General features: G+C 38.1%; 1 protein-coding gene across 5 annotated transcripts in view; it reads left to right on the top strand.

Annotated features, from left to right (window-relative positions):
- The window catches only part of ANKRD55 (ankyrin repeat domain 55), a 113,784-nt gene that overhangs the window by 41,893 nt on the left and 46,747 nt on the right, over positions 1 to 25,144 (top strand). For all 5 annotated transcript variants that reach the window (XR_012031205.1, XM_072826487.1, XM_072826488.1 and 2 more), the window contains exons 3-4: positions 9,772 to 9,894; positions 23,301 to 23,431. Coding sequence is in view for 4 of the 5 variants with exons in the window: in XM_072826487.1 (XP_072682588.1) it covers positions 9,772 to 9,894; positions 23,301 to 23,431 (254 nt within the window). In the remaining variant the exon portion in view is untranslated. The remainder of the gene's footprint in view (positions 1 to 9,771; positions 9,895 to 23,300; positions 23,432 to 25,144) is intronic.

Below are 25,144 nucleotides of genomic sequence, written 5' to 3'. Positions count from 1 at the left end.
GTACAACCAACTAGATACATTTCCAATTTTCAGTTAATGTGTGAATTTTATTTTTGCTACAAATGAATTTAAACTCCAGGACAGTGGTGTCTGTTAGAATGCTGAGCCATGCAGCTTGTACAGCAGAGTGGAGAGCCAGGCATAGGCTCTGTTAGAGAGAATGGAACATAGAATGACCATCTAGTGCCAAAGAAAGGTCACAAGTTCGTTTGCTGGAATACGTGAGAGCTTTGCCTTCTGAGTCAAAGGGCAGTTATATACAATAGTGCACATGGATCAGACAGTGGAATCTGAGGCCTGACAGCCTGCAGCCTTTTCTGAGTTTCACCAGTTACTACTTGCATGACTTTGGGTAAATCACTTTCCTGCCCTATGTCTCAGTTTCCCCATCTGTAAAATGGGGATAATTTGTAGTACCTACTTCATAAGGTGAAAGTTAAATTAATTGATTTCTAGAAAGGGTTTAGTACATTGCCTGATACATAATAAAAATGATGTAACTAGTTATTAGTTAATAGGTTAATAGTTATTAACCATCATTATGATTGTTCTTCAGACAGTGACAGAGACATGAAGAGTACATTGACAGTGGATACTATCATAGGGACTGGGAGACATTGTTGTCCTGTAGAAGTGATTGTAGCATAGGTTTTGCTAACTCTAGGGTTGCTCTAAGTTTTTTAATTCCTTCAAAAATTCTAGAATTCAAAACTCTGCTGGAAACACAAAAAAGCTCAGAACTTTGACTGTGGACTAACCACAAGACTCTGTGGAATGTGCCTGAGGTGCACTTTGGCTATATCCCCAAGTTCATGTGTACACCACTTGCAGAGAGGGCAGTTCTGGATTCCTGCTTTCCAAGCCACCATTTCAGTGAATAGGAGGTAGGAAGAGCCTCCTGTAGGGAGTTAGTAATGATTTAGTGTATGATAAGGTTGCCATTACAAATTAGCAAGGAAAGAGAAAATTATTCAATAATTGGCTATTGGGGGGAAACCTGTAGCATATAAAAATAAAGTTTAGAAATTCCTTATTAGGGCAGCCCCGGTGGCTCAGCGGTTTAGCACTGCCTGCAGCCTGGGGTGTGACCTGAAGACCCAGAATCGAGTCCCACATCAGGCTCCCTGCATGGAGCCTGCTTCTCCCTCTGTCTGTGTCTCTGCCTCTCTCTCTCTCTGTGTGTCTCTCATGAATAAATAAATAAAATAAAATTTTAAAAAAATGAAAACCCATGCTTTAAAAAAAAAAAGAAATTTCTTATTAGTTATACTTAAGTGTTAAATATAATTTAAATATATATAAGCCAAAGGTCCCACAAATTCTGACCTCTCTAATCATAAAAGTAATGAAATAAATTTTGTAAAAGCAATATCCATAAATTTTGAAGATGTGGTTTTCAAAAACCAACAAAATACCTGAAAATTTAAGTGGCAAACAGGGAAAATAACTGAAACACAGATAACAGGTGGAAAATTGGTGTACCTACTGTATATAAAGGTATTTCAAATCAATCAGAAAAAAATAAATGCCTTGAAATAAGAAGATATAAGGAGACCAATAAGTAATTCATAAAATGGCCATAAACAGATGAAAAAAACTTTTAGGAAGAATAAAAGAAATAGCCATTGAAAAGTATATACTATTTTCTTGCTTTCACAACAACATTAATTTAAAAAAATGATGTATGGTATCATTAAGAAAGTTGAAGTATATGCTCACAAGGCCTGCTTGGGGAGATTATAATGGTTTAAACTTTCTGGAGGCCAACTTGACAAAGAGTCAAATGCATTGACTCCCATATTCACTTCTAGGAATACATCCACAGGAAACAGCCAAAAATGTGGAAAAATATATGCAATATTATAGCATTATTTAGAATAGCCACAAAACTTGTGATTCTCCAAAAAAAAAAAAAAAAAAAAAAGAGAGAAAACATGTAAATGTCTGGTAATAAGAAAATGATGAAATCAGTTGTGCTAATAAGTTCAGTCAATGGGATTTTATGCCACCTTTTATAAATAACATTTTAAAAATCTTACCTTACGGCTTGGGAAGACATTTATGATCATATATTAAATGAAAAAGGGCAAAAATAAAAATTATGTTTACAACATGATCTTATTTTTGTAAAGAATAAATAGATATGTATAATTCCAGCACTATACTCAGAACTGTTAATCATTTATTGTTACAATATTAAAACGTTTCTATATCTTCAGATCAGTAGAGACCACCCATCCTCCTGTATCAGTCATTCCCCAGGAACACATGCATATTATGAACAATTTAGTAGCTGAAAAGTTACAGATACCACTCCAGTTGTGGGGCATGCCTCCACTGATGGAAGCTCTGATAAACCAGTTGTTAGATCTTCTTAATATCACCCTTGACCTGGTCCTTTATCATGGAAGGGGACTTTGGGGTGGGGTGAGATACAGAGATTCACTTAGTAAAAAGCAACAAAATGCCCTTACTATTAACCAAACTCATGCTGGATCTTCGAAAAGTTTAGTCATTTTTTTCAGGTTCTATCATTGTATTCTAATCCATGGAAAGATCACAGTGTGAGAGATTTAAGATTTGCATCAGTAGCTTGGTCAGCTAGTCTTGCTGCACCAGCAGCCCCAGGCACAAAGCCACTGGCCTTATCCCTGAGGCTCAGCACCTCAGGGTGCTGTTGCACCTTCCAGAACTTTTTCCCTCCTGATTTTTGCCTCCTCACAGCTTTTTGGATCTTTTATCCCCTCTGCTTGCTCCTCAGAAACTTGCCTTCTCATTTATACAGCCTGTGAGTTACCACTCATTTTCAGTCACCTCCATTTTGAGTACAGAATGGAGGGCAGGAGACAGTTCAGATTTTGAAGAATAAGGTGGAAAGGGCAGAGGTTCACAACTGCTCATTCTGAAGCAACCAGATCCTTCAGGCCTCCAGGTTTCAACTGCTAGCATTTTTTCCATGCTTCCTTATTACTTTACATAGACAGGTAGAGGAACAGATGTTCCAGGAAGGAAGCAGGTGGGGAGGAAGCCCATGGTGCCACATAAGTTAAGTACATACAACACACCAACATCTTAACAGTGATTATCTTTGAGGATATATTTTCCTCTTTTTATCTCTATTTTTGTAATTTTTATAGAGCAAGAATTATAAATAAAATAACATATAAAATGACAAATCCAATGACTTAAAATATCTGGGGATAGTATTTGGGCATCCGTGTGTGTGTGTGTGTGTGTGTGTGTGTGTGTGTGTGTGTTTTAAGCTACCAAGGTGATTCTAATGTATAGCCAGTGTTGAGATCCAGGTATATAGTCAACCTCTCATTTTACAAAATACACAGCTGAACCCATAGTGGTTCACCATAACATACTTGGCTAATATGCTCATTGTTCAAAAAGAGGATTCTTTATGAGATTTAGATTTAACTGAGAAGTCAGATCTCTTAATTACTGAGAAGTCATTTCTGCTGTCAGTCTTTTAGACCTCATAGTATTACATGCTGCAAAGTTCTAATAATATAGTTTAAACACTCTTACTTTAACCATATATCCATAATATATGACAGTTGATGGAAGCTGTTCATTTACCTCAACTCTACTTAAAATCTTAGTGATATGTCTTATAAAATTGTTTAAAGGAGTGGAAGACTCCTTCTTCTACCATTTTTCCTAACTCTGTTCCCAGGGATTATGAAAAATGAGACTTCAGTTTGTATATCTACTCTCTTCAATTTGCCAATTGGAAAAGAATATGCTGATTAAATCAGTAAGCATGTATTTATCAAGTATCTACAATATATCCAATGCTACTCTAGCTTCTACTATATAATGTGAGAGATTCTTTTTCCTATAATGAAGACAAAGCTATACAGCCAAAATTCTAATGCAATCACATGAAGAGTGATTATTCACTAGGTTTGGTCTTATTCTCTGCCTTTTATAAAGTAGTAATGAAACTATGGCAGGAACTCTGCCACTCTTCCATTTCCATTCCTTCAAATATCTTTAGAAACAAATGAGGCAGCTATTGAGGAACTTATTGTCCATCTGTGACTGTGGACTGAAAGCAAGTATGGACATTTTCAAGGACAGTGGAATTTTTAAAAAAGATTTTATTTATTTATTCATGAGAGACACAGAGAGAGAGAGAGAGAGAGAAGCAGAGACACAGGCAGAGGGAGAAGCAGGCTTCACACAGGGTGCCTGATGTGGGACTCGATCCTGGGGCTCCAGGATCATGCCCTGGGCTGAAGGCAGGTGCTAAACCGCTGAGCCACCCAGCCATCCCGGGACAATGCAATTTTAAAGAAAATTTAAAGAAGTAAGGAATCATATCCAATCTGGGAATTATTGATAAAGGGGGAGAAAACAGAATCAAGACAACAAGAACATCCGTGGTAGGCCAGCTGACAGAATGTGTCTGCAGCAGGGCTTCAGGAGAAATACATAGCAAAGGGAATGATTGACTTGTTTGGTCTTTGGCAATGGACCAGCCACTCAAACTATATTTGTTTTCTTAAACTTTTCTCAGTGGATCAAGGCACTAGGAGCATTTTTATAAGTGGCCACAGTAGAGGGCCATTCAAAGCATGCCTTTTAGAGGACCCAAGGAAAATCCCCTTCTCCAGATCCCTTCTAGCCCAATAGTCATTATTCATCAACAAAAGGTTATTTGGTTCTCCACAGATGTGAGAAAGACACGTAGAATATCAGTCATGAAAGGAATCTTAGAGGTCAACTTTCTACTCAACACAGTTGTTTAATCAACAGCATCCCAAGCTATGTTTGGTCAGAACCCATTCAGATCAATAGAGGATCCAGGATCCAGGATCAAACATCAGCAGTGATAAGAAGCACACTTAGCTCACAAGATAATCTCTTCAAGTTCTAAATAACTCTAGTCATTTAAAGTCTTAATTAATTCAATTTCTACCCATCAGGACTAGTTTTCCCTGTGCATCTACAGAAAACAAGTCCAAACTGTCTTCCAGTTTTTCCAGTTTTTGAAAACAGTTTTCATGTCTTCTCCTAGCTAACAAATCCTATCTCCTCACCTGTTCCTCAGCTTCTAGAGTCCCCAGTTAAAATAGCAAATACTTGATGTGGAAATCTGTCAGTTCTGGGAAGTGTAAGATGAAGGTGGAGTGATATATTTGATCCAGAAGAAAGTTAGGAAGATTGGAAGAAGTGTGGTTGAAATAACAACACTTGGCTTCCTTTGCAATTTCCAAAGACCAACTAGGCTAGTACAGCCCTTCATAAAATTCATTTAAAATTTATACCTGCCTAATTGCCAAAGAACTTATTGACACAGTATTTTAACATCAAGAGATTTCCACAAGATTCCAGTGGATGAGAAAGCCCATTGAACATGCATGCTAAATCAATCAATCCATTCATTGTACTCAAAGCCCTATGCATTAAATATTGAGATCTCGGGGATCCCTGGGTGGCTCAGTGGTTTAGCACCTGCCTTCAGCCCAGGGTGTGATCCTGGTCCCAGGATCGAGTCCTACATCAGGCTCCCTACATGGAGCCTGCTTCTCCCTCTGCCTGTGCCTCTGCCTCTCTCTCTCTCTGTGTCTCACATGAAGAAATAAATAAAATCTAAAAAAAAGAATTAGTATTATTAAAATGAAGTTCATTTTATGAAAATACATTCTAGAGTGGCATCATTACTGAAGTTCAACATAGACATGCTTCTTAAAATGGCAAATTCCATTTCCCAGCACCCTCACCCCCCACCCCACTACCACCTGATGTCCAGTAGAGATGCCAACTGTGGAATGGCATTCACAAATCAGAAGAAGCCCCCTGAGGAACACAGTGATGCTGAGATTCAAAGAAATACAACATGTGCTACATCACAAATCCAGTTATTAAGAAAGGTCTGATTGTGGCCAGATATTTACCCAGAGATAATATTGTTGCAAGACTTCTTCCCCAGAGAATGAAATCCCCTTTTCCACTCCCAGGGCATGAAAGTTCCTTTGAGTACTTGTTCTCTCAGCTGGTATATGCAGAAAGCTTGGAGCTATTTTTCTCTTTAAAATGTTAGAAAGAAACTCTTTTTCCTCCTCACATATGACTAGCACTTTATAAAATACTCTTAAAGCCTCAGCCAATATACCCTGAGGGACTGGAGGAGAAAACAGGAGAAATAGCAAAATGTTTCAGCTCACAAGATCTCCGTAGCCTGCTCAGCAATGCAAAGGGGGTCTCATTAAGGACAAAGACAGAGAGCCCTATCTATGTCAAAGAAGTAATATTCATAATAATTGGCTTGGTTTGAATACTTACTCTGTACAGGCATTACTCTAAGCACTTTTCATGGATTAACTCATTTAGCTCTCAAAACAGCCCTAGGTAGTTACTGTTCTTATCCTATTTGACAAGTGATGAAAAGGAATAGAGAAGTTAAATAACTCACCCAGGATCACACAGCTACCAGGTAAGTGGCAGTGCCAGGATTCAAACGCTGGATGTTGTGTCTATGCTCTTAGCATTTTTCTACATTGCCTCCAAGTATGTATGCAATGTGTCACATGATGGATCATATGAAACGACTTTTGTTTCAATGCCAGCCAACTGTATCAATGACCTTAAACTTGTTTCTGCACTGCCAGAGACTTCCAGACTGGCTTTTAATCCTAACCAGCAGAACTGGTACCATCCTGGTCTGGGGACCAAGTCAAGGCCCACAGGGACTCTTCATCACCAGCGGGTGGCAATATTGTCACATGGTGCCATCAAGGTACAGTGTAGGCTTGGTATCCTCCCTAAAAGTAGAAGGCCTCGCTACCTTATGGAGAGGTCATTCCAAGCAACCCCTGAAATGGAATTTCTCTACTGTCTCTGAGACACCTAGGATAATCCTGGGGGAGGACAGAGAGATCAGAATTAAGAGAATACCCAGGGAACTATTCATTTAAGTGATTCTTCCTCTGCCCTGCCATATCCCTGGTATATTTCTTTTTTTTTTTTTTTAATTTTTTTATTTATTTATGATAGTCACAGAGAGAGAGAGAGAGGCAGAGACATAGGCAGAGGGAGAAGCAGGCTCCATGCACCGGGAGCCCGATGTGGGATTCGATCCCGGGTCGCCAGGATCGCGCCTTGGGCCAAAGGCAGGCGCCAAACCGCTGCGCCACCCAAGGACCCCTCCCTGGTATATTTCAATTGTCAATACACATTTTGTCTTCCCACTAGGGTAAGTCTTTCTTAAAGACAGAGACTCTGCAACTTTTGCCCTCACAATTTCACTAGCATACAGTAGATGTTGAGTAAATGGATGAATCGTTAAACTTCAGCTCTTCACAGGCAATCGGTTCCACTGCAAGAAACAGTCTAAGAAAGATCCACAAAGTCCTCTGTTTCTTATATCTTAATGGCCCCATTGTTTAGTATAATAGCTAAGGACTAGTAGGAACTCTGAAGTAGATTTTGTTCTGCCTCACTCATCTTCTGGTCCCGCTATGCTCTGCCCTGTGCTGTGTGAATTCCTTCTATAATACATTACATTCCATAAATGTAAATCAACTGATTTTCAACAAGAGTGCTATGACCATTCAACGGGGAAGAATACTGATGGAACAATTAGATAGCCATGTGCAAAAGAATAAAAATCAGACCCTTACCTTAACACCATATATAAAAATTAACTCAAGATGGATCAAAGATCTAAGCCAAAGACCTAAAACTATAAAACTCCTAGAAGAAACCTAGGAGAGAAGCTTTGTGACATTAAATTTGACAATGATTTCTTGGACTTGATGACAAAAGGACAGACAACAAAAGGAAAAATTGGCAAATTGAGCTACATCAGAGTTAAAATCTTTTGTGTATCAGCAGAATGAAAAGGCAGCCCACAGAATGGGAGAAAATATAGGTAAATCATATGTCTATCTAATAGAGGGCTAATATCCAGAGTATATAAAGAATTTCTATAACTTAACACCAAAAATCAAACCACCTGTTTAAAAATGGTTAAAGGACTTAAGGAGATATTTCTCTTAAGATGATATATAACTAGCCAGTAAGTACATGAAAAGATACTCAACATGCCTAATCATTGAGCCATGGGAATCAAAACCATGAGATACCACTTCACATCTATTAAACTACCTATTATTAGAACAAACACATGAAACAATAACAGGAAATAACAAGTATCTGTAAGGACATGGAAATATTAGAACCCTCATGTGCTGTTGGCAGGAATATAAAATGGTGCAACTGCTATGGGAAACATTTTGGTGGCTCTTAAACAATTAAAAATAGAATTATTTATTATTATTGTATGATCCAGGAATTCCACTTTTAAGTTTATAGCAAAAAGAATTAAAAGCAGGGTATCAAAGCAGTTTTTTTTTTAATTTATTTATTCATGAGAGACAGAAAGAGAGAGAGAGACAGAGACACAGGCTGAGGGAGAAGCAGGCTCCCTACAAGGAGGCTGATGTGGGACTCAATCCAGGATCCCGGGATCACACCCTGGGCCAAAGGCAGATGCTCAATCACTGAGCCATCGAGGCATTCCTCCAAGCTCAAAGCAGTTTTTGAGTACCATGTTCATGATAACATTATTCAAAATTGACAAAAGGTAGAAACAGCCCAAGTATCTATCACTGGATGAATAGATAAACCACATGTGGTATAAACATACAATAGGATATTATTCAACCTTAAAAAGGAATGAAATTGTGACAAATGCCACAACATGAATGAACCTTAGGACATTATGCTAAGTAAAATAAGACCAAAGCACACTGTTAATTCCACTTACATAACATTCCTTAGAGTAGTCAAATTCATAGAGGCTGAAAGTGGTATAGTGATTTCTAGGGACTGTAGGAGGGAATAATGGACAGTTACTATCTAGTAGGTACAGAGTTTGAGCTCTGGAAGATAAAGAGTTCTGGAAATGATTGATGGTGATGATTGCACAACAAGGTGATTGTATAAAATGCCCCTGAACTATATACTTAAAAAGGGTTGAAATGGTAAAGTTTATGTTGTATACATTTCATTACAAGTTTTTAATTAAAAAAAAAAGGGGGTCTTCAAATATCTGAAGGCTGCTGCTATCATGGTCCCATAGAATAATCTCTGGAGTTAACACATCTATTTCTTCAGTTGTTCCTCAGGTGACACAAATGGGATCTATCCTGGTCTCTCTGAGTGTTCTCCAGCCACTGAGAGCCCATTAAATCTGCAGGCCATAGACCTCAACATGACACTGACCAGTTAAGAACAGAAAAGGCCTATCACCTCTTTCAGTCTGTTTACTAAACAAATAATGCAGCCAAAGTTCCTACTAGTACACAGCAGGAGGGAATAGGGTGGAGAATACATCAGGAGAACAGAAAATAACACAATATCTCTATCAGAGTTAAGTAAACTGAGTCACTGGGAGGAAAAGTTTAATATATTTCAGACCAAAGAGGGAAACCTAAAACCAACATAAGGGTCCCATTTTCCACTCTGGTCTCACCAATTTTGAGTAGCCTGAAAGCCTACACAGATTCATAAAATCTCAGAGGACATCTAGTCCTTCCAATTTCTTCGTAATAAATGGTGATGTTACAACATGGCCCACAGGGGTCCACCTTTCTTAAGAAGCATTTAGGGTGCTTGTGAGGAGGATGACTCAGCCTCCTGCCCAGATTCATCAGAGAAGTCATGAGTCACTTGTATGGGTGATGTTATGGGTGTTATTCTTTCAGCGAATTTGGTACACACACTAAGAGTATCTCTGTTTGATTCATGAAGGTGACTCATCTGAGGAAGTTGACCTGACTATGGTTTATCAAGCAGCTTCTAATGGAGATGTCAATGCTCTGACTTCAGTAATTCGGGAAGACCCTTCCATCCTGGAATGCTGTGACAGTGAAGGTGAGCTATTTATGCATTTTGAATCCTGCAGGTTCCTGAAGGTTCTGCTCTATTCTTTTAGAGATGGCCTTCAGAGGTGAGCAATGTTTATAAAATTGCATATGACAAATCATTTTGATACTAGAGGGCCAAGGAGTATCCTGCCTGAGGCTGAAGGTCCCTTAGTAGTTTTTTTTTTTTTAAGATTTATTTATTCATGAGAGACAGAGAGAGAGAGAGGGGAGCAGAGACACAGGCAGAGGGAGAAGCAGGCTCCGTGCAGGAAGCCCGATGCAGGACTCGATCCCAGGACTCCAGGATCACACCCTGGGCCAAAGGCAGGCGCTAAACCACTGAGCCACCCAGGGATCCCCTCTTAGTAGTTTTTTAAACCATGGTCTTGGACATAAATCTTCTAATTCTTCTATATCACCTGTATAATGAAGCCAGTTGGTTTGGTTTTCTTTCAACTTCTTTGTATGAATGACTAAAGTAGATAGGCCAAGTAGTTAAAAAAAGAAGTATGGAAAGAGGGCTATTTTTGGTAGCATTGGATGTTGGGAAAGTGTTACTATTAAAGCCAGAAAGCAAAGATTTGCTTCTCAGAAGGTGGAGTAGATGTACTGTTCCTACTGCTAAATATAACTAAAAATCTTGGATGTTGTATATAATATAAACATAAGAACACACTGGAAAGTGGAAAGAAAATGACAGACTGGCTAGGACCATGGGACCTAAGGAATGACATGTTGGTAAGTTTCCTCGTTTTTTTTTTATTGCTTCTTATATCTCGTACTTGGAGTTGAAGAATCTAACAGCTCAGAAAGGCCAATAGTCACACACACACACACACACACACACAGCCCCCAACAAAAGCCTGCTCTCTAGCCAAAGAACCAGGAATGGGACCACATAGCAAGACCGAAAACTTTTAGACAATAATGAGTCCGCTCCAACCAAACATCACACAAATACAAACAAGCAAATAAAAACTTATGGTCCTAGCCCTACCATTCCAACAAAGACCAAGTAGAGATCTTGGACCTCCACTCCAACTACTGAGCCTCCATCCCCATACCTGTCGGGGTGGTGTCAGAGGAAGCCTTTCTACAAATTAGTATTTTCACCACCACCCAGTAATGAAGAGTCTTCTCCCTTAGATGTCAATGGTAGCCAAATAGGGCACCTGAACTTCTGATCCCACCTAGCAATAATAAGGTGACACATGCACCCCTACTTCCCCTTTGGAGCAGTGTCAGAGAATGTCAGATAAAATAGAAGGTTTAAGTAAGATTAGGCAACTCCACACAATACCCCCAAATGTCCAGGTTTCAATAGCAAATCATTTGTCATATCAAGGAGCACTGGGTGTTATTCTGTATGTTGGCAAATTGAACACCAATAAAAAATAAATTTATTATTTAAAAAAAAAAGAAACAGGAATGAATGAAAAAAGACAATACCTGCCAATACTGAAATAACAGATGTTAGAATTATCTGAAAGATTTTGAAGAGGCCATGAAAAAAGAAATGCTTCGACGAGCAATTACAAATGTGCTTGAACCAAATGAAAAAAAAGGAATCCTCAACAAAGAAATAACAGACATAAAGAAGAACAAATTGGAGTATTTTGAAACTAAGAAATACAATAATTATAATTAAAAATTCAATAGATGGGATCCCTGGGTGGCGCAGAGGTTTGGCGCCTGCCTTTGGCCCAGGGCGCGATTCTGGAGACCTGGAATCGAATCCCACGTCGGGCTCCCAGTGCATGGAGCCTGCTTCTCCCTCTGCCTGTGTCTCTGCCTCTCTCTCTCTCTCTGTGACTATCATAAATAAATAAAAATTAAAAAAAAATTCAATAGATAAGCTCAGCAGCAGAATGAGGAAGCAGAGGAAAGGATCAAGAAACTTGAAAATAGAATGACAGGAATCAGCCAGTCTGAATGAACAATTGAAAGAAAATGGGCTTTAAAAAAAAAAAAAGAATATCAAGAACCCGTGGGACTGTAACAAAAGTTCTCTCATTGTTTTTTCTGTCCTAGTACTTGTGGAAAGTCATTAACGATTTTTAACCAGTGTACTTGTACCAATAAGAGCTGGGAGTCCCTTATAATGACAGCAAAATGTTTCATAAATGTATATAAAATGTTTTATAAAGTGAGTAGTTGCCCCTAATTATCCATAGTAGTTTTATTTGTTTGTTTGTTTTTAAATCAGACTTACTTGTACATATGTTTTGGGGCTAGAAATGGAAAATGAGGAGAGATGAATGTTACCACTTGTATGATAATGCAAGATCCAGACTCTGGGTTCAATCCTAGCTTGTGGCCCTTGAGTAGAAATGAATGTATGAAATCTTAAAATTTGTGGGGCACAGCTAAAGCAGTGTATGGCATTGAATATATTCATTAGAAAAAAGGAAAAGTATCAGTCAATAATCTAAGTTCTTACCCCAAGAATTTAGAAAAACAACAAAATAAACCCAAAGAAAGAAAGAATAAAGAAAGAATAGAAATCAATGGAATTAAAAACAGAAAACAATAAAGAAAATCAATGAAGGAACTGATTCTTTGAAAAAAATCAATAAAATTGACAAAATTCTAGCAGTACTGACGCAAAATGAAAAAAGTCACAAACTACCACTATCAAGAGTGAAACCAAAGATATCACTATAGACCCTGTGGACATCTAACCAATAAAAAGAAACTACAACAACAAAAAAAATCTCTACGCACATAAATTTGACTATTTAGATGAATGGCTCGATTCCTCAAAAAAGGTAAACAACCACAATTCATCCTGTAGGAAATAGACTATTTGAATGTCCCTATAACTATTAAGGAAAGTATATTCATAATTTTTAAATTCCCAGAAAAAGAAAGTTTTAGGCCTAGATGGTTTCTCTGGAAACTTCAAACTTTTAAATAATAATTAATATTGATTTTAAATAACCTCTTCCAGAAAAAATGAGAAGGAAACTCTTCTCAGTTACATTTATGAAGCTAATTATTACCCTGACATTGAAAACAGGTGATATAAAAAGATGATATAAAAAAATGAACCTAAAGACCAATACTCCTCATGAATGTAGATATAAAAAACCTTAGCAAAATGTTAGCAAATTTAAGTCAGTAATTTAGAACTAGAATTATATACCATGACCAAGTGGGATTTGTTATATGAATGTGTGATTTGGTATTTCAAAATCAATCGATGTAACCCATCATATTAACTAGCTAAAGAAGAAAAATCATATGATCATATCAATGAATGCAGAAAAGCATTTGAAAAAATTTTACACACATTGATGATCAAAAACTCAGAAAAATGGGAATAAAGGGGCACTTCCCCCATTTGATCTACAAAAGAAGATAAAACCCCTAGAATTAACATTTTATTTAGTGGTAAAAAAGACTGAATACTTTGCCTCTAAAATCAGGAACAAAGCAAAGATGTCCACTCTTAATTATATTCAGCATAATAATGGAAGTTCTAGCCAGTGCAAAAAAAAAGGCAAGAAAATGAAATAAAAAGCATATCTATTGAAAATGAAAAAAACAAAACTTTCCCCTTTTGCACAGCTTGATTTTCCACGTAGAAAATCCTGAGAAGCTACCAAAAAAATGTCTACAACTCAATGAGTTCAGCAAGGTCACAGTGTGTAAGATCAATCCAGAAAAACAAATTATATTCCTGTATACTAGAAGTGAATACATGGATATCACAATTAAAACTATAATACAGTTTGGGATGCCTGGGTGGCTCAGTTGGTTAAGCGTCCAATTCTTGATTTCAGCTTAGGGCATTATCTTAGGGTCACAGGATCAAGCTCTGCATCTGGGTTCACACTCAGTGTGGAGCCTACTTAAGTTTCTCTCTTTCTCTCCCTCTGCCCCCCCCAAAACAAAACAAAAAAAACTACAATACCATTTAAAATTGCTCAACCAAAGAATACTTAAGTGTGAATATAACAAAATATGTACCAGATTTTATACCAAAAACTATAAAATGCTGATGACAGAAATCAAAAGAGATCTAAATAAATGGAGAGACATATCATGCTCATGGATTAGAAGGCTCAAGGTAGTAAATATTCAGTGCTTTTCAAATTCATATACAGGTTTAATTCAATTTCTATCAAACCCCAGCAAGATTTTTGTGTAGATATACACAAAATTATCTAAAATGTATATAGAAAGGCCAAAGAATTAGTAGAGTTAAATCAATTTTGAAAAAGAATAAAGTGGAAAGGAGAACTTAGGAAGATGGAAGAGTAAAGGAACCTTAGTTCACGCATCGCATGTTTACAACTAGATATCATCCACATCCAAGTCAATAAACTGGAGAGTGATCCAAAGGCTGGCATAACAAACTCCACAACTAAATATAGAGAAACTGCATCTGAAAGGTTAGGAAGGTCAGAAAGGCAGATGGAGCCTACCTGCAGGAGGGAGGGAGCTGCACATGGAGAGGACAGAGAAACAGGCCCTTACACGGGGAGCCACTCATGGAAGTCTGATACCCATAACATTTTTTCCTTAAAAACCAGAGGGACTGGATTCTGCGAGTTTTTAAAACCAGTGGGTCTTGGAGCCTAAAGCTTTAAAAGTCAGCTGACTCAGCTCTGGGTGAGCCAGGAGGGTGAGTGATAGCTGGGTTGCCACCCTTAAAGAATCAGCAGATTATATGGAGAAGGAACAACAACAACAACAAAAACGGCACTTTACATAACAGCAGGCACAAGTGAAAGATCAGTTCATAGTGATTTCTGAAAATGAGAAAACTGGCAGCACCATTCCCCACCCCCCCGCCCCGCCCCTCAGTATAAACACAGAGCCACCTGTGGGAGGTGGGGCTACATAGACACTTGTAGCCTTGGCCCAGAGCTCAAGGCAAATTTTGTTAAAGTTGTGCACATGCTCTGCCCAGTGGCCAGGTACACAACTGCCACCCTGTGCCCCACCCAGCCACAGCACTACACCCAGCCAGCCACTTGCCTCCTGGTGCCAGGGCACAGCTTCCAGCCACCACAGCACTTCAGGACATCCAGATATGACTAATGGCCCAACACGAATTTTGCTAATACTGTCACCCCACTCCCAAGTTCCCCAGTGGGCATGCCCCCTCAGGGCTACCCTGCCTGGGTCCCACTAATACCACAGAGAGTCATTGCAGACAATGGTACTGAAAGGAAAATTAACTCAGACACAATACTCAAGGTATGAAGAGCACACACAGGATAGTGGTAACAGGGGACACTACACTGCAGGGCACTCCAGGATCTCCTTTTCATAAAGTTACTAGTTTCTTTTTTTTTTTTAAGATTTTTTAATTTTATTATTTACTCATGAGACACAGAGAGAGAGAGAGAGGCAGAGATACAGGCAGAGGGAGAAGCAGGGAACCCAACGTGGGATTTGATCCCTGGTCTCCAGGATCAGGCCCTGGGCTGAAGGCAGCGCTAAACCAGTGAGCCACCTGGGCTGCCCAAAGTTAACTACTTTTAAAAACAAAAAACATAGCTGACTTTCTTAACACAGAGAGACAGACACAGAGAGGCAGACAAAACAAAGACAGAAATTTATCCTAACTGAAAGAATAGGAAAAAGCTATGGCCAGAGATCTAAGTGAAACAAATTTAAGTAACATGCCTGATAGTTTAAAGCAATGATCATAAGGAGACTCACTGAACTTGAGAAAAGAGTGTAAGACATGAGTGAGACCCTTAATACAAAGATAAGGAATAAATCACAGATATAAAGGACTCACTAAATGAAATGAAAAATGCTCTTAATGGAATGAATAGCAGAATGGAAAAAACAGAGGAAGTAATTAGTGACCTAGAAGACAGTAATTAAAAGTAATCAAGCTGAACAAAAGAGAGAAAAAAGAATTGAACAAAACATAAATAGGCATAGGAACTCAGTGACTCCATTAAACATAAGTAACATTTGTACTACAGGAGTCCCAGAAGAAGAGAGAGAAAAGGGGGCAGAAATTTTATTTGAAGAAATAATAGCTGAAAACTTCTCTGAGGAACAGATATCCAGATCCAGGACAGATAGAGAACTCCCATCAAAATCAAGAAAAGCAGACCCACACCTAAACATATTGTAAATAAACTTGCAAGATATAGTGATAAAGAAAAAATCTTAAAAGCAGTAAGACAAAAGAAGCCAGTAACTTACAAGTGAAAGCCTATAAGGCTATCAGGAAATTTTTCAACAGCAACTTCCAGAAGGGAGTGGCATGATATATTCAGTATTGAATGCGAAAAAGCTGCAGCCAAGAATGCTCTATCCAGCAAAGTTATCATTCAGAATAGAAGGAGAGATAAAGATTTTTCCCCTGTAAGAAATATTAAAGGGGAAAAAAAGAAATATTAAAGGGGACTCTGTATGAAAAGGAGAGACCAAAAGTGACACTATAATGACAGGAAACACAAAAGCAGTAAAAATGAATATTTCTATTAAAAAAATCAGTCAACAAACTCATAAAAAAAGATGTAAAACATAATAAAATGTGGGGAGAAGAAGAGAAAGGAATAGGTTCAAACTGAAATGACCATCAACTTAATATATACTGCTATATGCAGAAGAGGTTATATACAAACCTAGATGTCAAACCATATGTCAAAAACCACTAATAAACATGCAAAGAATAAAGAGAAAGAAATCCAAATATAGTATAAAGAAAATCAGCAAAACATGAAAGACAAGAAAGGATCAGAGAAAATCTTCAGAAACAACCACAAAACAAGTAATGAAATGGCAATAAATGCATATCTATCAATAATAACTTTGAATGTAAATGGACTAAACACTCCAATCAAAAGGCATAAGGTGACAGAATGGATAAAAAAATAAGACCCGGGGATCCCTGGGTGGCTCAGTGGTTTGGCACCTGCCTTCGGCCCAGGGTGTGATCCTGGAGTCCCAGGATCGAGTCCCGTGTTAGGCTCCCGGCATGGAGCCTGTTTCTCCCTCCTCCTGTGTCTCTGCCTCTCTCTCTCTCTCTCTCTCTCTCTCTCTCACACAAATAAATAAATAAATAAATAAATAAATAAATAAATAAATCTTTTAAAAAAAATAAGACCCATCTATATGCTTCCTCTGAGAGACTCATTTCATACCTAAAGAAATCTGAAGTTTGAAAGTGAGGGGATGGAGAAACATCTATCATGCAAACTGACATCAAAAGAAAGCCAGAGGAGCATCTGGGTACCTCAGTTGGTTAAGCATCTGCCTTTGGCTCAGGTCATGATCTCAGGGTCCTGGGATAGAGCCCTGCATCAGACTCTGCTCAGTAGGCAGTCTGCTTCTCCCTCTCACTCTCCTTCTTTGCTCTCCCTTTCTCTCAGATAAATAAAATCTTTTTCAAAAAAGGCCAAAATAGCTATATATATATATATATATCAGACAAATGAGACTTTGAAACAAAGACTGTTAACAACAAAGAAGGAAACTATATAATAATAAAGGGGACAGTCCAGCAAGAAGATTCAACAATTATAAATATTTATGCACCCACCATAGAAGCACCTATTAATAACAAACTGAAAGGAAATGATCAATAATATAATAATAGGAAGGAACTTTAACACCCCACTTACATCAGTGATTAGATTATTTAAACAGAAAATCAACAATGGCTTTGAATGACATACTGGACCAGAAGGATTTAACAGATATATTTAGAACATTCCATCCTAAAACAGCAGAATACCCATTCTTCTTCAAGTGCACATGGAACATTCTCTGTACTATGCATCTTTTCTGACCACAATGCCATGAAACTAGAAGAAGACATCTGGAAAGACCACAAATAATTGGAAGTTAAGTAACACAGTATTAAACAATAAATGTGCCAACCAGGAAATAAGTGAAAAATTAAAAAGGACATGGAAACAAATAAAAATGAAAACACAATGGGCCGAAACTTTTGTGATGCAACAAAAGTGGCTCAAAGAGGGAAGCTTAGAGCAATGTAGGCCTACCTCAAGAAGCAAGAAAAATCTCAAATAAACAACCTAACCTTACGCCTGAAGGAGCTAGAAAAAGAACAAAAAACAAAACCTAAAGTCAGCAGAAAGAAGGAAATAATAAATATTAGAGCAAAAATAAATGATATAGAAACTAAAAAAAAAAAAAACTAACAGAATAGATCAATGAAACTAGGAGCTGGTTCTTTGGGGGAAAAAATCAATAAAATTGATAAACCTCTAGCCAGACTTATCAAGAAAAAAAGAAAAAGGACTCAAATAAATAAAATCACAAATGAGAGAGGAGAAATAACAGCCAACACCGCAGAAATACAAACAATTATAAAAGAATATTATGAAAAACTATATGTCAACAAATTGGACAACTTGGAAGAAGTGGATAGATTCCTAGAAACATATAAACTACAAAAACTGAAACAAGAAGAAATAGAAAATTTGAACAGACCAATAAACCAGAAAAGAAATTGAATCAGTATTCAAAAAATTCCCAAGAAACAAAAATCCAGGACCAGATGGCTTCACAAGTGAATTCTACCAAACATTTAAAAAAGAGTTAATACCTATTCTCCTAAAAATGAGTGGGAAATATCAGAAAGGGAGACAGAACATGAGAGACTCCTAACTCTAGGAAACAAACTAGGGGTGGTGGAAGGGGAGGTGGGCGAGGGGTGGGGGTGACTGGGTGACGGGCACTTAGGGGGGCACGTGATGAGATGAACACTGGATATTATTCTATATGTTGGCAAATTGAACACCAATAAAAAATAAATTTATAACAAAATAAAATAAAAAAATACCTATTCTCCTCAAACTATTCCAAAAACTAGAAAAGGAAGGAAAACTTCCAAATTCATTCTATGAAGCCAGCGTTATCCTGATACCAAAACCTGATAAAGACACCACTAAAAAAGAGAACTACAGGCCAAAATCCCTGATAAACATAGATGCAAAAATCCTCAATAAAATACTAGTAAACCAAGGGTACCTGGGTAGCTCAGTGGTTGAGTGTTTCTGCCTTCAGCTCAGTGCTTGATCCTGGAGTCCTGGGATTGAGTCCCAGATGGGCTCCCTGTGGGGACCCTGTTCCTCCCTCTGCCTGTGTCTCTGCCTCTCTCTCTGTGTCTCTCATGGATAAGTAAAATCTTAAAAAAAAAAATACTAGTAAACCAAATTCAACAATATTTTAAAAAATCATCCACAATTAAGTGGATTTATTCCTGGGTTGCAAGGGTGGTTCAATATTCACAAATCAATCAATGTGATACATCACGTCAATAAGAGAAAGTATAAGAACCATATGATCATTTCATTAGATGCAGAAAAAGCATTTGACAAAGTACCATTCATGATAAAAATCCTCAAAAAAGTAGGTTTAGAGGGAACATACCTCAACATAATAAAGGCCATCTATGGGAAATCCTAAACATCATCTTCAATGGGGAAAAGCTGAGTTTTTCCTCTAAGGTCAGAAATAAGACAAGTATGTCCATTCTCACCACTTCTCTTGCACACAGTACTAAAAGTCTCAACTACAGCAATCATATGAGAAAAAGGAATGTAGGTTATCCAAATCAGTAAGGAAGAAGTAAAAATGTTCCCTATTTGCAGATGACATCATAGTATATATAGAAAGCTCTACCAAAGACTCCACCAAAAAAACTGTCAAAACTGTTACATGAATTCAGTAAAGTTGCAGAGTACAAAATCAATGGACAGAAATCTGGTGCATTTCTCTACACCAATAATGAAATACCCAGAAAGAGAAATTAAGGTAGCAGTCCCATTTACAATTGTACCAAAAACAGTGAGATACCTAGGAATAAACCTAACCAAAGAAGTAAAAGACCTGTGGTCTGAAAACCGTTAAACACTGATGAAGGAAATTGAAGATGACACATAGAAATGGAAAGCCATTCCATGCTCATGGATGGGAAGAAAAAATATTGTTTAAATGTTCACACTACCCAATACAGTCTACACATTTAATGCAATCCTTATCAAAATAGCAACAGCATTTTTCACAGAACTAGAACAAATAATTCTAAAATTTATATGGAACCACAAAAGACCCTGAATAGCCAAAGCAATCTGGAAAACGAAAAAACAAAGCTGGAGGCATCATAATTCTTGACTTCAAGTTATATTACAAAGCTATAGTCATCAAAATAGTCTGGTACTGGCACAAAAATAGATATATATCTCAACAGAACAGAATAGAAAATCCAGAAATGGACCCACAACTATGTGGTCAGTTAATCTTTGACAAAGCAGGAAAGAATATCCAATGGGAATGGGATAGTCTCTTCAACAAATGGTATTGGAGGAACGCCTGGATGGCTCAGCAGTTGAGCGTCTGCCTTTGGCTCAGGGCATGATCCCGGAGTCCCGGGATAGAGTCCCACATCAGGTTTCCTGCATGGAGCCTGCTTCTCCTCTCTCTTCCTATGTTTCTGCCTCTCTCTGTGTGTCTCTCATGAATAAATAAATAAATTCTTTTAAAAATAAAAAACCAAATGGTGTTGGAAACACTAGATAGTAACACGCAAAAGAAAGAAGCTGGATCACTTTCTTATACCATACACAAAAATATATTCAAAATGGATTAAAAACCAAAATGTAAATTGTTGAAGATAGGCAATAACCTTTTTGACATTGGCTGTAGCAACTTTTTCCTAGGTAGGTCTCCTTTGACAAGGGAAACAAAAGCAAAAATAAACTATTAGGACCATATCAAAATAAAAACTTTTGCACAGTGAATCAACAAAACTGAAAGGAAGCCTATGAATGGGAAAGATGTTTGCAAATGACATATCTGATAAAGGGTTAGTATACAAAATATATAAAGAACTTATAAAACTCAGCACCTAAAAAAGAAATAATCCAATTTAAAAACGAGAAGAAGACATGAACAGACATTTCTCCAAAGAAGACTTAGACATGGCCAACTGACAGATGAAAAGCTGTTCATCTTCGCTTATCATCAGGGAAATACAAACCAAAACTACAATGCAATATCACCTCACACCTTTCAGAATGGCTAAAATCAACAACAGAAGATACAACAGATATTGGTGAGGATGTGGAGAAAAAGGACTCTCATGTACTGTTGGTAGAAATGCAAAGTGATGCAGCCACTATGAAGCAAAGTATGGAGGTTGGTTCATTCTAGGCCTTTTTCGGTTCATTTGTCCCTCAAAAAAGTTAAAATTAGAACTACCCTATGATCTGCAAAAATGCAAAAACACTAATTCAAAGGAATACATGCCCCTATGTTTATAGCAACATTATTACAGTAGCCAAGATATGGAAGCAGCCCAAGTTTCCATCAATAGATGAATGGATAGAGAAGATGTGGTGTGTGTGTGTGTGTGTGTGTGTGTGTGTATACACATATATATGTGTATATATATATTTTTTTATTATTGAATTTTGATTTGCCAACATATAACACCCAGTGCTCATCCCATCAAGTGCCCTCTTCAGTGCCCATCACCCAGTTACCCCATCCCCCTACCCGCCTCCCCTTCCACTACCCTTTGTTCATTTCCCAGAGTTAGGAATCTCTCATGTTTTGCCACCCTCTCTAATTTTTCCCACTCATTTTCTCTCCTTTCCCTTATAATCCCTTTCACTATTTCTTATATTCCCCGTATGAGTGAAACCATATGATGATTGTCCTTCTCCAATTGACTTACTTCACTCAGCCTAATACTATGTATGTATATATATATATATATATATATCACATCTTCTCTACCCATTCATCTCTATATATATAATATGTATATATATGAATATTATTCAGCTGTAAAAAAGAATGAAATCTTGCCATTTGCAACAATATGGACAGAGCTAGAGAATATAATGCTAAGTGAAATAAGTCAGTTAGAGAAAGACTAATACCATATGATTTCACTCATATGTGGAATTTAAGAAACAAAAGAAATGAGCAAAGGGGGGGAAAAGAGAGACAAATCAAGAAACAGACTCTTAAATACAGAGAATACACTGATGGTTACCAGAGGAGAGCTGGGTGGGGGGATGGGTTAAAAAGGTGATGATGATTAAGGATGCACTGATTGTGATGGGCACCAAGTGAAGTGTTGAATCACTATACTATACACCTGCGTCTAATATCACACTGTATCTTAACTAGCTGGAATTAAAATAAAAAAATTTTTTTTTTAAAAAAGGAATAAAGCAGGAGAAATCAGTCTGCCAAATTTCAAGACTTATTATATAGCTAAGGAATCAAGACTATGTGGTAATGGCTGAGGGATACACACATAGATTAATGGAAAAGAAGAAAAAATCAGAAATAAACTCATACAAATATACTCAACTGATTACTGACAACAGTGCAGATGTAATTCAGAGTGGAAGAAAGCCTCTTCAACAAATGGTGCTAGAGCAATTCAACACTGGCAAAAAAAAAAAAAAAAAAAAAAGAGAGAGAGAGAGAGAGAAGGAGGGAGGGTGGGAGAGAGGGAGGAAAGGGGGAAAAAGGAGAGGAAGAAATAAAGAAGGAACTGTCACAACTTTTTAAGACAAAAGTTTCACTGCTGCTTTTACTCAAAGAGCATTAGAAGGGGGCGATTTGCAGATAAACTGGATTAGTCTTTCGGGGAAAACAGCAGTCCTGCCATTTGTCCATTTTCAGGGATCTCCTAGGGTCCTAGCTTGCAGTTCACTGGAAGAAGGTGGAACCACCAATGATAAGACACGTAAACAAGTCTCAGCTTAGCAAGGGACTGTGTATGAGATTTGGTTTCTTCATCTGAAAGAGTGGGAAGCCCCTGGATTCTGTCTCATCAGGCAGGCCTACGAGTTAATCAGAATGTGTAATTTCAGCTCCGTTTTTATTCATAAAGAAAACACATGAGGAACCAAATGCTTTGGCCTATATTAATAACCAAAACAGAAGTATTTCAACAAAGGTAGACCCTTTTCTCAATAATGTGTACAAGCCAAAGCTAGACTGCCATCACTGCCCTTTACCATCCACCACCTCTAATAAAAGTCTGTTGGACCTGTCTGCCTGGCTGGAGTTGCTTTCTAGATACTTTCAGATTCTACATTGTTCAGGCCAAGCCAGGATAAAACTGCCTGTTATGTCCCAAATTGTGCTAATTCTCAAGGTAGTAAAGAGGAATTTTTTAAATCATTGGTACAAAATGTTTTAATCAACCGATTACTGCAAAATTATGGAAGATTTAATAGAGCCAGAAAAAAATACATAGTTTTTATAAATGTAGCAACAATGATTTTCATTTCTCCCGAGTCCCGTGTAGCTCAACAGCTGGGTTTGTGTTGAGGACAGCTCATTTATCTATAAAGAACATAATAAGTGAACAGGTAAATAAAGTTTGCCCATAAATTTCACAAATCAAATATTAAAAGCTGATGAAATATCTCATTCCAGGATGTACACCCTTGATGCATGCAGTTTCTGGACGTCAAGTGGACACAGTGAAGCTGCTGTTGAAGATGGGTGCCAATATTAACATGCAGGATGCTTATGGCCGCACGAGTCTATGCCTGGCAACCTATCTGGTACCCACAATGTTTCTGTGGTGGTCAAGGAGTGGGGAGGGCAGAATGTGTTGTTATGGGGTCCCCCTTTGCAGAAAAGTATTCTTGGATTTATGCACCTAGCCAGCGGAAGTAGAAGTTGAAGCTTTGCTCCAATCATTTCTGACAATTACAGCACTACAAAGATTTGGTTTTGTGGATCTCAGTCATTTTGGATCTTCCTAACAATCCTTCAAGATAGAGGTGACATTGCCATTACGGATATATTATTATTTTCCATCTTGATTGCATCAGAATTTGCCTTGGGGCATTTCTGGACATACTTGGTACTACTTCTAAGAATGCAGTCTGCTAATACGCAGAGTGAGTGGTGGCCCTTGAAGCTGAAGTAACATTGCAGAGTAAGATGAGTTGAGTGGTAGCTGGAGAATATGGGGATATTGAGAGCTGGGAAAAGTGAGGGGTGGCAGTAGGGGAGAAATATCAGACTATTAAGGGGCAATACCAAGCATAGGACTCCATCTACAATCAGTACTCACTATGAAAATTGTATAGAGTGTGTCTTCATCAAGAGATTTCAGTTCAGCATTTCCCAACATTAGAGCAAGCTTGGTAATCCTTGCTGGAAATCTTCAAGCCCCTCTCTTTTCAGATCCTCCATGCAATCCTTCTAGGGAACTCCATGGCTACATTAAGTCTAGGGCAAGCAAGTTCTTAGCACCACACATGGATCATCATTCTCCTTCACCTCCAGTGAGGCTCCTGAAAACCCTTGCCATAACTATTGTTGCTACCAAAGCAGATTCTTGGATTTGCTATTGCTTCCCATTGACAGTGGTGGGTTTGCCCTGGACAAGCCCCACTGTGTCCTGCAGCTGCCCTGCTGAAGTAGGCACATGTCCTTTCCCCATACGCCACACCTTCCTGCCATGATGTAGCATAGATTACATTGAGCCATTGCCTAATTCTTACAGAGACTTTCTTTAGAAACTACTTTTTCTTTTTCTATTTGCATGTCCCCTTTCTCCAGGACTTAGACATGAAACTGGGAAGAATTTTTCAAAGTATTGCAATACTTGTTTCAAATACACTTTCCAGGAGTACACCGTAGACTTCCTGAGTCAGACACCGTGAGCAGACATGGGTGGGAAGGAGGCGTCTGCAAGTTAAACAAACCTCCCTGGGTATTTTTATACCCAATCAAGTTTGAAAGCCACTGGCCTATGAGTATTAGATGGAATCTCATATCTCAGAGAGACACAGGAATGCCCTCTCAGCCCCCTTCCCAATAGCCCAGCATGCCCTAATAACTGCTCCTGCTATGGATTTTATTTGTTTGTTGTTTTCCTGGTATCTGAGCTGAGGAAAGACAAATTTTGGATCAAGCATGGAGGAAGAGAATAGTGATGGTTTCTAGAGTTGACTGCTACTTGTGTAGGGAATAGACTGAAACCAAGGTGCACTTCATTCAAAATTCTGAAGTTTCAGGACTGAGAAGAGGTATCCTGTAGATCGCCTAGATCTGTAGTGAGCCTAAAGAGAGAGGTGCTACCTTTGCAGACAACTCTTTCTAAGGAGCTACCTGAGGGAAGTATGCCTGCACGACAGGATGTAGTATCACTCTCTTAATGATGCCCCCTCTTCTTTGTGGTAACCCAAGGAAGGACCCCACCCTGTTTCTTCTGTGGCTCCCTGGGAAGGGTGAGGGTTGGTCCTGAGGATTGCACCATGGAG

This window comes from Canis lupus, chromosome 5, assembly GCF_048164855.1.
Source record: "Canis lupus baileyi chromosome 5, mCanLup2.hap1, whole genome shotgun sequence".
Lineage (NCBI taxonomy): Eukaryota > Metazoa > Chordata > Mammalia > Carnivora > Canidae > Canis > Canis lupus.
This window is presented reverse-complemented; position numbering and strand designations above follow the sequence as displayed.